This window comes from Seriola dumerili, unplaced genomic scaffold (genome assembly GCF_002260705.1).
Source record: "Seriola dumerili isolate Sdu_G_001 unplaced genomic scaffold, Sdu_1.0 BDQW01000149.1, whole genome shotgun sequence".
NCBI classification, from domain to species: Eukaryota; Metazoa; Chordata; class Actinopteri; order Carangiformes; family Carangidae; genus Seriola; species Seriola dumerili.
In genome coordinates, this window is record NW_019174404.1 from 14,321,023 (window position 1) to 14,336,336 (window position 15,314).

Here is a 15,314-nt window from a genome sequence, read left to right on the forward strand (position 1 = left end):
AAGTAGCAGAGTACACTGGGAACATCAATTGGCTGTCTTATTAAAACACCTGTCCCGTGGACAGGGGGGGAGGGGGGAGGGGACTTTTCAGTGTGTTCAATCCTGAACTAGGGCAAAAGGAAGGAAGTAGACAAGTGAAACAACTGAAACACAGTTTTAGAGTTGATATTTGTTATTTTTATGAAGATAATCTTTAGAATTTGCGATTAAATGTGTTATTTGATAACTATTTGCTTTTCTCCGAAGTATGAAGATAATGGGATTTCTAAAGTTTGTAAGTAACATTTGGTAAATTTAACAAGCCTCCCCAAAAAGGTTGCCAGAGGTTTTTTTTTTTTTTCCATCTGCTGTGGTTGAAAAAAAAGAAACACCTTTTTTGTCACAAAGAATTGGTATTTGTGGAGGTTATCCAAACCTATAAAAGAATTGTAAATCACACTTTGTGATTTAGAGGGTCAGTGGTCTTTTGGGAACTTTTAAGGACTGTTCTCTCTAATCCTGCTTTGGGTTGTGGAATTCCCTGGCACCAAATCACCCAGTGCCTTTGTTTTTTCCAGAACACACCAGGTCCTCGCTGTGTTTTCTTTAGCTCAAATCGTCTTAGGACAGGAAGGGTGATTTCTGAGAATAGAAGTAAAAAAAAAAAGGCATTCTTCGTTTAAGTTTTTGAGACATTATTGAAAGAAAAAAAACCCACACTCCTCTGAGTCTGTTCTGTAATTGTTAAAGCTAGAGATGGTGGCACAGTGGAGAAACAGGGGCTCGAGGTTGCAGCTGCTCATCTCGTGCCCCCCCCCCACACTCCCTCCCTCCCCTTCTCTTGCCTCCTCCTGTCCCTCCCTGTGCTCCCCCAACTGCCTCGGTCACCTTTGCCCTGTGTTCCAGCTGTCGTGTGTTTTGAAAGGGCCATTTGCAGCTCCTCACAGCCTTCTGACACAGAGGGGAATGAGCAATGTGACGGGAGGCGGCAGCCACTGGTCGGAAGGGGCCACCGGCTAGATTCTTATCCACTTACTGCTTTATTCCATTTTTAGTCCGGCTGTTACCCTTACAGAGAGTGGATCTCTGCACTCTGATCATGTCCAGATGATCATGAGCAAGACAGTGTCATGGTCTCGAAATAAAAACTGCCTTTATTTGGTTAATTGGATGCTCGTAGGTAGTAGTGCATTAAAAACAGAAACAAAATGATGAGTGACCTCTTGCTTATGACGAATCACCTGTAAACTATAATAAATATATAAATGTTTATATTGAAGTGTCTGATGTGTCACATGAAAAACAAATTACCATTCAGCACTGACACACACACACATACACACACACACACACACACACACACACACACACACACACACACACACACACACACACACACACACACACCATCCATGCAGGGGCAGCGATGTGGATAAGAATAGGAGCAGTGGCCCTGTGTTTCACTGGCCCTGGCAAACGTAGGCGCCCAGTAGAGGAGGGGTGTGTGTTCACAGGGCAAGACAAAGCAGTGGTTGTGCCTGGGGACCGTGGCCTCAGAGAGAGAGGCTCGGCACGGTGAAGGTTCTCACACACAGAGAGAGATAGAGAAAGAGAGACAGAGAGAGGGAGAGAGAATGAGAGTGGGAGAGTGGGGGAGCGGGTGAGAGAGAGAGGGAGAGAGAAAGAGAGAGAGAGAGAGCGAACACTTCCTGGAGGTTCATTCTTCCTCTCTGCAATCATCAATGGCATTCTCCCCCTGACCCACTCCTCTCTCAGACAAACAAAAGACCCCGCATTCCAGTGTAGCCTGACCGGCCAACCAGCCAGCCATCCAACCACAGTTGAACCACATCACTCTCCCCAACTGGACCGAAGTCTCATCATGGGGGTGGGCTTGAGCTGTGCTGTAGATATTTGTCTGAGGACACTTGCAATGCGTCCTGACGCATTACAAATCTTAATCATCTTCCACAAATGTAGATTGCTTTATCACAACAGATGAAAAACTAAATAAGCATCCCTCTGTTTTTGTCCTTGGAGAATGATGTACTTTTGTCTTTTACCCATCTAAAGGTGCAGTATTATGTTGTATTGTGCTTTACTCATATTACTGTTACTTTCTTCAGTTATTGTGCAGATTTGCACCATAGTCACACATTGGACTTTTGCACATTGAACTCTACAGTTTTTCTGATTAAAAAAGAAAAATAGTAGTTCAACATTTGGGGAAATACACTTATCTGCTTACTTGCCAAGAGTTAGATGAACAGAAAATATGTAGCTGGATCCAGCAGATGATTAGCTTAGCTTATCTTAGCAAATAAGACAGGAAACAGGGAAACAGCTAGCCTCGTGCCGTTCGATGGTGACAAAATCTTCCCAGCTCCTCTACAGCTCACTAATTAACACATTATTTATCATCTGTTTAGTCCATACAACAACCAAAGTGTAAAACATCAATGTATTCTCATGTGCAGGATTATTTCTTGGTCAGGAGCAGTGAGTCCCAGCTGCTCCCGGACAAGAAATAGTACAGTATACCTGCACGTAAAACCACAACTTGTCATTTTTGCGCTTTGGCTTTTGTACAGATCAAACAAACATGCTAATTAATGAGCTTTAGAGGTGCTGGTAGACAGACTTGAACAGAGCCAAGATAGCTGTTTCCCACCTTTATGCTGAGCTAAACTAACTGGCAGCTGGCTCCATCTACATCCTTTCCTTACAAAGAAGTGAATTCATTTAAGTTTTTCCGTCCATTAGAGTTTTTCCTTGTCTGAATCAAGGGTCCGGAGATGGAAGGTGTTGAACGTTGTGCAGGTTGTAAAGCCCTTTGTGGCAAATATGTGATGTTGTCTATAATGGACTTTGAAGTATTTCTTTCTACATATGGCACCCAGAACTGTGACCTTTCATTGCTCAAAGATACTCCTCCGTGAATCTCAATCTTGAATCTTTAGACCTGCATAACAGATGGTTAATTCATCCTGGAAAATAATGTGACAGTACAAGTAACATTGCACTGCAGTTGCTGGGAGACGCGGTATTGGTCGGACCCCCCACCACCTCCTCCCTATTATGGCCCTCCTGCCCTTCTGTGTCTAATTGTTGCTACTGCATGTTATCTATTCTCATTCAACAGCCTCAGCTCTGTTCTGTTTGTTACATTCTGGACAGACACTGCAGGAAAGACATTATTAACTCACTTTGACTCTTTGATCTTGTTACTTTTGCTTTGAACCTGCAAAACAAACAACAGGGTAGGCATTCCCATCACCAGACCAGAGACAGCTGAGGAGGAGGAAGAGGATGATGAGGAGGAGGAGGAGGAGGGGGGATACCCTCAGTCAGCTCTCTCTGTATATGACAGGAACAGCTTGGCAAGGCTGATGCATAGTAGCAGTGAGGAACACATTACAGTGTAAGTGACAAAGAAGGGAAATGACAACAGAGGGGGCTGAGAGACGGAGGGCAGAGGCCAGTAAGTTTTTCATCATGGAGGGAAGGCTGGCAGCTGTCCCTGCTCTCCTGTTCTCTGAACATTATTTATCAGGTATCCTGAAACTTTGTCTGACATTTTTGTATCATACGGATTTGCAGTTTCCTGCACAACACCTATAAAACTTTACACTGCTGAACTAGACTATGTCATGCTTACCAATAAAAGAAAGAAGAGATAAATATGATATTTTAAAATCACAAATCAGAGTATAACTAACAAGTTGATAGCAATATTTAAATAAATATATTCAAATATATTAAAGTGAGAGGTTTCCAAAAGCTGTGAAGGAACATTTTTTACTCTTTGACCAAGTCATTTGAAGGCGTCATTTGATACAGAGAATCTCTGACTCCTTTTAGGTCTGACTGACTGGCCTGTCTGTACCTGTCCTAAACTGGTTTAACTCCTACCTCTCTGGCAGGAAGTCTTTCTGGCTGCAGATGACTGTTAATCTCAAATAATCTGGTATAACAAGCAGGTTTATAATCTGATAAAACCTGATAGAAATCTTAGTGCTTTTACATTTCCCTTTTGCTATTTAATCAGGACACATTTCTTTAATACCTATATTAAGTCATTTCAAGTTGCTGCATTTCTTGTTGAAGCAACTGATACCATTTCAAATTAAGCAGGAGTGTTCATTCTTGATCCTGGAAATAATACATACCACCAAACTGGATCTGTTGAGAGTAGTTATAGAGAATATGGTTGAAAAAGTACATTTAGAAAGATTTAGCCATGGCCACAAAGTAATAAATCTAAAGGTTATGTTTATTCTGAAGTTCACTCATATCTTGCTTGGCTTTTACTGGAAATGTTAAAGGCCCTTTCTGCCTCACAGAAAAAAGAACACATTTTTTTAGCATCAGCAGACTTGACTACTGTCACGGTCTCCAATCAGGTGTCTCCAAAAATACGCCATAAATCATCGAGCACCAGAAACCTGTTGTCTTACAGAAATACAACAGCATCACATCCACACCTACACCACTTACAATGGTTACTTTTTTATTTTTCAAATTGATTTTAATATTATTTTACTACAGTATTCGGGGCTACATGTCTCAAAGCCAGTTCCTGTGGGGACATCAGTGGAAGTGCTTTCAAAGTATGAGACTAAAACCTTTGCTCCTTGCCAGCTCAACAGCCCCCTTATTTAAATTTGAGTTCAGAAACCATGCTTTAGCCTGGTGTTTGTCTGTTTCACTGTTTTTATTTTTGTTCTTTTCAATGTTTTATAATTTACTTTGACTTTTAATCTTTTATTTTTATCATTTCTGTGGACTCTTAAATAAAAAGTATCGAGCCAGTTGAATGTAAAAGTAAACACACAAAAACAGCTCTGAAGGCAGAGAACACAAAAGTAACATTATGCACTTTGCACTAGCATTCACCTAACTATATCCACTATATTCACATTTTTGCAGGTACATTTTTTTTTACCTTTTATGAACCCTTTTTTCTACATTGTTTTATGGTAGATATTATTTGTTTGTTAATTTAAATGTATTTTATTTTAGTATGTTTACAGGTGAAATATGATGCAGTTATAAAATTTTACACACTGCTATAGACTGACCTAATAAACAGCTTAGAAGTACATGTTAAGTACACATGATTTAAGACCTGGAAGGAGGTCACTTTCCTTTTGGTATTTCAGCACAGCCAATATTTTTGCTTCTTGGTGTATATTTTGCTTTAAATTACATTGATTAATCCATGATTAAATTACTTTTGATAATATTTAGCTGCAATATCATTTTAAAGGGTATTAAACAACTGTCTACAGCCTACAGCTGAAATGATTTGTCATTTTATTGATCAGCTGATTGATAGAAAGTTCGTTTTGATGATTATGAACATTCACAGGTTCCAACTGCTCAAATGTGGATATTTGCTGGTTTCCATTGTCGTCTGCGATAGTAAACTGAGTATTTAGGGGTTTTGGACAAAACAAGCAATATCATTATGTAAATTTAAGCACTGGGAACATTTTTCACCATTTTCTGACATTTTGTGGACAACAATTAATGAGAAAAATAATCTGCAGAATAATGAAAATAATCACTAACTGCAGCATTACTAAGGCTACGGGTACCAAAAAGACATCACTAACTACCAGTTGTAACAAAAAAAATCAATTTTGTAGTTTACCACGTGATTGTTTCAGGAAGTAAAAACAGTGATATGTAGCCTGCTGCGGCCTCTGTGGGTCTCTGGACCACATTTTGGTTACCACCGGCACAGATAAAACAGTGCTGAGTTCAACGAGGCCATGCAGAATAAGCACGTATAGAAACGCTGCAGGATTTTTTCAATGGGACGTCTGACAGTCTACTACTCCTCCTATGAGTGCTACTCATAAAACTGGTCGGCGCTAGGACCCGGGAGAGCAGGCTGCCACAGAGGCATTGCAGACTGCGCGTTTGGGAGGTGTAGTGGAAGAAAGGCAAGAGAAACGGAGTAAATGAGAGCACTTTTGTCCAGATTGTTGAAGGACTTATCAACTTAATATACCGCCGAAACATCTCCCTATAATGAGACGGACACATTGTTGAATTCCTGTCCAGGTAAATGTCCGCGTTTCCTTCGCATGGTTAACTACAAGAGGTCGACAGCTAGACAGGGTAGGTCCCCATTGTACTTACATGGGATGCGGTTATTCTCACCCAAGCTGCCCTGCTAGGCCCCATATCCTTTCTATCGCTAAATGCAAACCTGAAATGAGGTACTTTCCTGACTTCACTTCGCTGTACAAGTTGTTTTTAGCACTAAAGTCAAGGACTTATAAGCGTCCTGTGGTGAATTATAACGCGTTGTTGTTTTTCCACAAACAACACTGCGTCTCTCTGTAGATGTTAACCATTCATTTTTGACAATGACCACTTTTGAGACACAGCCCTCAGGCCAAAATATCTGCAGTCATGTTACTTTGAACGGCTCATCTCTACGAGAAAGTTGTTTTTGCTCGTACTTTACGGCCCAGGAGGTAAATGAAAACAAATGAGCTCAACAAGAGAGCAGTTCATTCATTGTTATGGAGTACCACTGCGTTTGTTTACTGGTTTGACTGAGGAATTAATCACCAGACAATCATTTTACGTTTAGTCACCAGCTTTGCTAGCCTGTTGCTGCTCTCCTGTAACACTGTGGCATCCACGTATAGTGATATATAAAGTAGTACATCTTTGTTGTGACTTGTTGTCCGCCTGTATTGGCTCTCAAAATGGGGTCCCAGTAGACCTTCTGATCCACAGTTCGAGCAGCAGGGAGGTCATTAGAAGAAAAAAAAAAGTCATTTTAGTGTTATTGTCTAATTTTCCTCTCTAGTAATCAGCACAATGAGATAATGCATGTGAGTTACTGTTTTTGTGATAGGTTTCACTCTCCTCACTGTTATCATCCCACCTACTGTGATGACAGTTGTGCATGTGTTTACTAAATCATGTTAACTACAGGGCTTCTTGTCAAGTTGGTTTGTTGTTGTAGGCATCTTATCAAATGGGTGTCTACGATGTAAAGTGATGGGAGTCCACATGAAAAAGTTTGTGAGCTTCACAGGTTTCATGGAGATGCAAGATATAAAGGATTTAACGTCCACCTTGAGATAAACCTCATATTACTCATGTTATTGTCTGTTTGTCTCCATCTCCCAGAGGTCACATATGCATGTACAGTATGGAAAGAGAACATTGTCCCCGGGCATGTTGTACCCGTTACGCCTTTAGTATCAAAATGTTTTCATCGGTCATGAGACCACGTCTGTCCAGTGTGTGTACGCAGGGGGACTTGGCATGTGACCCAGGGAAGACGTAACAAGCTGGTGTAATGATGCAGCCAGTGACTGCTTGGCTGTCCCTGTTCTATTTAGAAAATACCAGTCACCTCCCACCCAATCCCCTCGCAGCCCCGTTGACGCAAATGTGCCACCAGTTGCATGCAGAATCTGAGGAATGTTGTTTGAAATTTTGTCCTGGTACACAGGCAGACTCATGGCCTCTGCCTGTGCTACAGGAGTTTTAGATGTATTGTCCCTGAAAAGCATACGCATCCGATGATGGCAGCCCACCGTCAGCATCACGTTATGGCCCTGCGCTCGGTCTGTGTCACAAAACTGAGAATACTCTTTGTTTCATTCATCTTGTTTACTAGTTGCTCATGTTAACGGCCAAGTGATTTAATTTTGCAACAAACTAAAAATACCAGGGCTTGAAAGTCTTGTTCTGTGTGTTTTATAAAGGACAGAATGAGTTTGTTACGGCTGGTATACATTTGAATAAGTCCAGCTTTGTGATACATCTTTAATTTAGTTCCTGGCTTGTCTGAACAGCATGAAAACGAATACATTAACATGAGTCATAGAGGGGTTGCTGTTCATGTCATCATGGGATTAAAGCAGCAAGCCTCCTTGGCTTTCAAGGTTATACTAGCTGTGGTGTGGAATTCAGCTACACTTACTTACAATATTCTTATCATTAGTGATGTGTTTTCAGGGAACTTGAAAGAGGAACTTGGCACTGTGTAGTAGATCACACTAGTGCTGGTTCCATTGTCTCATTAGAACACAAACCAAGTGTCACTTCTGGGATTGTTTTCCAGCAACAGGTGAGCATGTTTGATGTTCTCATTTCTGTGAGTCGTGTTAAATATTTGAGTGTAATGTTCTCCCTGTGTAACCCTAAGCCAGATGCTGACATAGTTGTTTACCCGAGCGCCAGCAGAAAATAGAGCAAAAACGGTCTTGTATCTATCGATCTGTGATGAAGGAAGTAGTGTGGTGATGTCGGCCTGATTTTCTGCTTCCTGCCATAAACACATGGGACTGTCCTCTCTGGCCCAGTGACAGGCTCAGTGTGTGGCATCTTTGCTGCACGACACTGATTTGCATTGAATGGGGTGGCCCCCGGAGCTGGAGCCAGAAAGATGAATGATTGAAAGCCGCACTGACAGCAGGGCAGGCAGGCGGGCAGGCAGGCGGGCAGGCAGGCAGGCAGGCAGGCAGGCAGGCGGTGGCCCAGAGTCCTGAGGACCATGTGACCCGCTGTCAGGGTACTGGGTTCATTCAGTGGCTGCTGGCTGCAGCGCTGGCAGCAGCCCAGCTTTTCCACACAGGCCGCAGTAGCAACAGGTCGCTCCCATTAAAACAGCAGCGCTCTGTTGTGGCTCCAGAGCCGGTCTTGTGCATGTGTTGCTTTTTTGGCTGTGGTGTGTGCGCTCCAGTTTGTTTGTGTGATGTATCCCAATGTGTATATAATGTGTGCGTGCCTGTGTCACAGAGTACACACTAAGATGCCAAAGGGATCCAACGGTTTGTGTGATCCCTAGTTTGAATTGCACTCAGTGTGCTTTTTCAAATCCCTCTCCCAAGATCCTTCCAACATCGACTGTGTGACACAAGCACCACAACCCCAGTGCAATAAACAAAAACACTGAGCGAAAATAAACCCTGCTTTCATAAACTCACTTTTGCTCATTGAATGGAAGTGAGCAGAATGGAAGTAAAAGGCGTGTTGATCGCACATTCACCGACAGATGTACTCGAGCCTGGGGCTGTACTGATATGACTCGTAGTCTGTCAATAGTCACATCCACTTCCTGTTGTTGTCCCCACCAGTAAGCTGGATGGGGCCACTCAAACAGAGCTCTCTTTTGATGGCTTTACTCTGACGGAGCAGCAGCAGGCAAATTGATTTCAGTCGATGGTCAGAGATTGCCTGGTGCAGTATGTGACATTTGTGTGAATAAGCATGGCAATTGATCATTCTCCTGTGTCTGCCCTGCACTCAAAGCTGTATTTATATCATAAAAAAGTACTGAATGAATCAAAAGGTCAAGTGTTTGGTTTATGATAGCCTGCAGTTTTTTTTAGTATGTGCCAGTGATGATGGAATTCAGCCCTGTTTGGTTTATCAGATGAGTGTCAGCGCAGCTTTATCTGTTCTTATATCATACATTTTGAGTTGAGTTTGAACAGGTAAGACCGTTGCTGTAGTTTGATCCTTTACCCACATTTAGTAATCACGCTGCACTTTACTCATACACCTCTCCGAGGACCCTCTCACACATTTACTTTATCTGAATGTGGCAGCAGTTTGCTTCCACCACATGTCGGGTGTGAATAAAAACAGCAACACTCACACAGATGCAGCACGCAAAGGAACAGTAAACAATGTGCCTTCTCTTCACAACATTTTGTGACAGAAAGATCTCACCTTGAGGCCCATTTTAGTTGCTGTTCTGGAGCTTTTAATCATATCACATGATCTTCATCAGCAGATGGCAGTTTGCCTTGTTGTCATGGAAATGTAGAAAAAAAAAACATCACATTTTTTCAGAAGCCAGTGAATATCTTGATCAGGTGGTCTAAAGTCAACATGATCATTTTATAGTTAACACAACATTTTCATATTAAAGTCCATTTAGTAGCTCATCTGGAGGTTTTGATCATATCATATGATCTTCATCACAGGCTTTATCATGATATGATATTTGAATCTCAGATGTATTTATCTATAATAATGACATCCATATGAAAGGGCTTTCTTATGTGTAAGGAAAATTCAATTTTTTGCTTAGGCCTCAGACAGCAATGTAATAATCTAAAATAAATTTCATTATGTATTGATTCTTATATACAGAGAAATTAAATTCATGAAATAGATGATTTTGGTGATCAAATAATATAAATAAGTTCATTTGAAGTAGGAGGCAGTAATGTAAAACAATAGTTATAGAAAGGATGTCCAGGTCTTTCACACTGTTTTTTTCCCCTCAATACATGTTGATGAGATTTTATAAATCAAGATTATTGATTATTTATTTTAAAAAAAAGAGTAATTTGGCCTGGCAGTGGAAAACTCAAGTTATGCTCTGTTCTGATCAGAGCGATTGGAAAATAATTTTGTTTTCAGGCCCTTGAAGTCCAACATCCAGTCTCGTTCGAGTTTTAGCCAAAACAAAAATCTGCAAGTGGGATAAAGAACCCTGCTGTCCCTCTCAGAAACTCGTATACCTACCACAGTACAAACAGAAACATCACACTCAGTAAACCTGTATAAATCCCTTCAATTTTGAAATTTCTTGCCACCTATTTACAGGATAAATCCAGGAAAAAGAATTTAGATATGGGAGCATTTGTGATTTTAAATAGGACCTGGCTTTGGCTAAACAATAAGTTTCAAAATCCATCATTTAGGCATCCAGTATGAGAATTATTTAATGACATAGTTTTCTAACTCACTGCTGTTCTAGTCATGAGTAGAAAAAAAACGAAAAAAAAACGCCCAGTCTATCAGGAATGGTTGTGTTGTGGTTGTGTGCGAACAGCATGGAATTTTCCAATACGAGAGACTTCATTGTAAATGCCAAAAACCACGGCCTTACACAGATATTTGAACCTTGACGTGGTGCAGGTTCCACATGTGAATGGGACTGCACTGTGGTTTTAGCATATACTCCACTAACTGGGCCATAAATCACAAGGACCTTCTCGATTCCGCTGCCTCTCCTCTACTATGTTGACCCGAGGGTTAATATTCAGACAAGTGGAGAAACTCTTTCACCTCAATACGGGGCTAATTTTTACTCTTCTTCAACTAATAGGTAACCACCATTGAGAAGGCGGCTGTAAACCCCAGGACCCCGTCTCCAGGCTCCTGTACAGGGCTGCGTGAAGGAAACTTCGGAAACAAAGCTGTGTCTCTTCCTGTGGGAAACCTGGATCCTCCACCCTGCCCACCAACATGACCAATGTGGTGATCGTCAAGGAGGGATGGCTGCATAAAAGAGGTAAATAAATAGATGCTTTTGCTATATAATTTGATTATATAATATCTGTTGTAAAGAGTTTTTTGCACTTGAAACTTTGCTTTGAAACCAGGCTGAAATAAGATAATTACTGTATGCACCTCTTTATTCACAGAATGTGCTCTGGTTTCTTTTATGTATTGCTGACAATTCAATCAAGATGTAGTACAGTCATCATCACCCCATGCACTAGAAACCCAAACTGTGCAAACCTGTGGACTAACCAAGCTTGCACACAACACTAAATATGCAAAGACCCTAAAACAAGTTCATTATGTAAATATTTCAAAATCTCTTCTCGATATTTGTATGAGAAATGTATTTGAATTGCAAACCCACTGTGATTGGTGCATGCACAGCAGTTTTCATCTACTGTATTTTGGGTATTAGTTGGAGTACAGTATAGTGATTAAAATTTTTAGACTAATTGTTCAGATATTTCACAAATCCTCATGACCTTCATTCCTGAAGTACTTGGATTAGCGAAAGTTTACTGTAGTTCGCTAGAGACAGATTTGTTTTCTAAAAACTGAAGAAACTCGATGACATACAGTATGTCCAAGTTGATTGATCACTGGGTAAACCTATTTAAACAGGCACTATGCCAGATCTAATGTAGAGAGCCATCTAGTCGCAGAGTCCCCAGTGGGCCCCATTTAGCTGTTCTGACAGTGCTGTGTGGCGTGGCGTGGCTCTGTATCGGGCGTGAGTCCTGTTGTTTGGACGAAGAGGCATTCCTCACATACCTGCTGGCTTTGAGCAGCTTTATGTGTGCATACTAACTCTGCCTTCAAACTGCGCCTGCCTCACGGAGCCCACTCCACCGCCGTCTCCTCCACCACCAGCACCGGGGGCAAAATAGGATAAGGAACTCCTCCAAAACCACTGAAGGCTCCGGGGCCCAATGCCAGAGAACCAGGCTTTTACTGGAAGAGGGGAAACCAAGATTCTGACTCGGGGGGGATAAGGTGATGGGAGCAGGTCACTCGGAGAGTTCCTCGGACTCTAGGAGGAGCTGAGTGCTGCTGTGGTGTGTTAGCCCTCACTCCCCCCTCCTCGAGGCCTGGGCTCAGAGCATAACAGGCTGCTGTTTTAGGAAAGGGTCAGCCTGGTTCGGCTCACTTGGTGCTAGCAGACACACCCTGGCCGTTCCAGTGAGTGTAAGGATAAAACATTGGTTGCTGTTTGTGTCTTATCAGAAAAAATTGTTAGTGTTTCCATTAGGATTTTTTTTTTTTTACAGCAGGGGCATCAAACTGACAACAGCCAAGTTAAATTTAGGCCTGTTAACAAGTTATTGACAGAATTAGCATTATTTAGTGACAACTGACACGATGTACCACCAGCGAAATTTATCATTTTAACCATTAAAATCGACACTCGGCACTGAGTAAGATTAGATTATTAGCCAACTTGTGTATCTTTCCAACCCGAGGGTACGAAACTCGGTCTGTTGCTTCTGCACCCAATAAATATTCCACTGCATATGCCAGTTTTTGCTGACATATGCAGTGGGATCGTATGGAAAGCCGACTGAACCAAGCTTTGAGCTCCGCCAGCGGTCCACAGCAGGACTGCGCCTCTGCAAAGTCGTGTAATTGCGGCTTCATAAGATTCTGAAGAAACGGTGGCAACAGTTTTAAATTGTAACTATATAGCAGAAACACTGCGTTCTATTTAGTATGGACCAATGATGCAAAGTTAAAAAAGTAACTAACAAAAATTAAATATAGCTATTAAGAGCTTTATCTAATCCACAATCCTGAGTTTCTGAGAAGCATCTACATCTACCTAGAAAGCAAAATTCATACCATGAATTAGATCTGTGTTGCGCACCAGAGGCTTCAGAGGCAAACTGTGTTACCGTGTCTATTTAGGGAAAAAGCTAGAATAGGTACATCCTTTCTTTGGAAGGGAACATGTAAAATTACATTTGTTTGGCACGACATTTAAAGGTCATTCGTTCTGAGTGTGTAAATGTGTGTACTCACAATGATTCTGGTGCTTGTTTTTATTACCTGTCCCACAAAACTGGCATATGTCCATTTTCCACACCTTCAGCAGAGCTGATAAGAGTGGAAGACGTTGATTGAAGGCCCGTGTAAAATATAACTATAAGAGTAGTCAAATAGTGACTGTTAGAAAAACAGTCAGGTTGTGTGGCAATACATGTGCATATACATACACACACACACACACACACACACACACACACACACACACACACACACACACACACACACACCCACACACACACGCACAGTGCTAGCAGTGACACCCTTCTAGCTGTGACACACACACATACACACACTAAACAAACAACCCTTCAGGAATAGTGAGTTGGCATGCTGTCGCAGCCCAGCAGCTGTGCCCTGTGAAATGTCACCCAGAGCCGCCGTGTTTTGATTGGAGGGCGTCCGCCTGCCTCCTTGACAGGAAGGCTTTTAGTGTCGCGTCACTGTCATGCAGTCTTTGCCCCAGAGTCACTGCACAGAAGGTGAACCTGCAGTAGCCCTGTCTCAGTGTCCATCACTTCAGCCAGGCAGCCCCCACTCAACCACTATCATCCCATGATGCACCTTGTGTGTGTGTGTGTGTGTGTGTGTGTGTGTGTGTGTGTGGTGGCGCCACCCAAGTGACTCACATCACCATGTGGGCGTAATAATAAATGGCTTATACCGCTTCCAAGTGTGTTCAGCATGCTCATTACTCCCATGTGTGCACTCAAAACACTAATTTAATGTTGTACAAAGGATAGCCCTCCATATTTCCATCAACATTGTGTGTGTGTTCCTTGGACATGGTCTAACACCAAACCATGACTTAACAAAAACAGGTACAGCTCAAGTGTTGCCTCGTCTTCTAGTAACGCTCAGTTTCATTGTTAGCGAGTGGCAGAGCGCTGCAGCTCTGGTGCCCCAGCTGAACACGTCCACGCCACTCACACTCTCTCTTTGATTCCTGTCTGATTAATCATGTTCAGCATGCACGTATAAACTCTGCGGAGATTCCTGTAAGAACCCGGAGCGAGCATTGTGCCTCAGTACCCTGTAGAGCTAATCTGTCATTAGAGCTGCAGATTCTTGGCCTCGGACTGCTCTGTACATTTGTTCCAGACAGACTGCACTCAGTGAAATGATCTCATTCTGAAGGACACACCTTGATACTTTCTCCTTAATCCTTGTGCTGCAGTAATGTGTCTGGCCTGTGGATGTGTTGTTGTGACTGTTATCTTGGTTATCTGTTTTGGAAGGACAGTTTTGGAATGCAAGACGAAGCGGCTGAGCAGGACGTGTGGTGTATGTGTACGTCTGGACATGCATATGCAAATGTGTGAGTGTATGGACAGTGTGAAGCATATTTAATCAGAAGTTACGCTGCCAGCAGGACATTACCCAGTGCCCTTATGCGCAGACGGCATCACAGTGCAGCCTTGCAAAACACTGTAACTTTGTTGTTACTATCATAACCAGTTGTTATATGTCCTCAAATGATACTTCCCTTTTAGATCCTTCAGAGTGCACCCACACACTTTGAATGTGCCTACGGCCTCTAGTGGCCACAGAGACCGAGTAGCATGTTATTTCTTTTTGCAAGTGTGTTTTTCCAAAGTTTCCATCAAAGCCAGAGCATCATCAGACATCAAAGAGGCAGATTGTGGGTTCCCTAGTTTCCAGGGAAGCGCTGCGGCCAAGAACCCAGTGAAGCTCAACAGAACAGCGCTCGCTTGTCCTCCCCTCTTCCCTGGCCCTTGTTTGTTTGACTCATTTGCTCCCTGACAAGTATAAAGAGCCGGCCCCCTCGTTAGGCTAACGAAGGCCGCAACAACTGTTGGATTTGGGTAGCACGCTCAGCTGGCTCCGGCTCATGAGAGGAGGCATGGGGTGAGGGAGAGGGAGGGAAAGCAGAGAACACACCAGTAGAGATAGCGAGGGAAAGATGAAGGGACAGACAGACAGAGAGAGAGAGAGAGACAGAAGTTGAGCTGTGTCTTTGTGATGTTCCCAGAACATTGCTCAGTGACCCA

The 15,314-nt window shown here is 42.5% G+C and overlaps 1 protein-coding gene across 2 annotated transcripts in view; it reads left to right on the plus strand.

The window, feature by feature from the left end:
• Positions 1-5,913: 5,913 nt before the first annotated feature.
• The window catches only part of akt1 (AKT serine/threonine kinase 1), a 31,687-nt gene continuing 22,286 nt past the window's right edge, over positions 5,914-15,314 (plus strand). The window contains exons 1-2 of one of the 2 annotated variants that reach the window (XM_022750356.1): positions 5,914-6,108; positions 11,084-11,269. In XM_022750356.1, coding sequence (XP_022606077.1) covers positions 11,224-11,269 — 46 coding nt within the window. In that variant the 5' untranslated portion in view covers positions 5,914-6,108; positions 11,084-11,223. The remainder of the gene's footprint in view (positions 6,109-11,083; positions 11,270-15,314) is intronic. The other variant, XM_022750355.1, reaches the window with a different exon arrangement.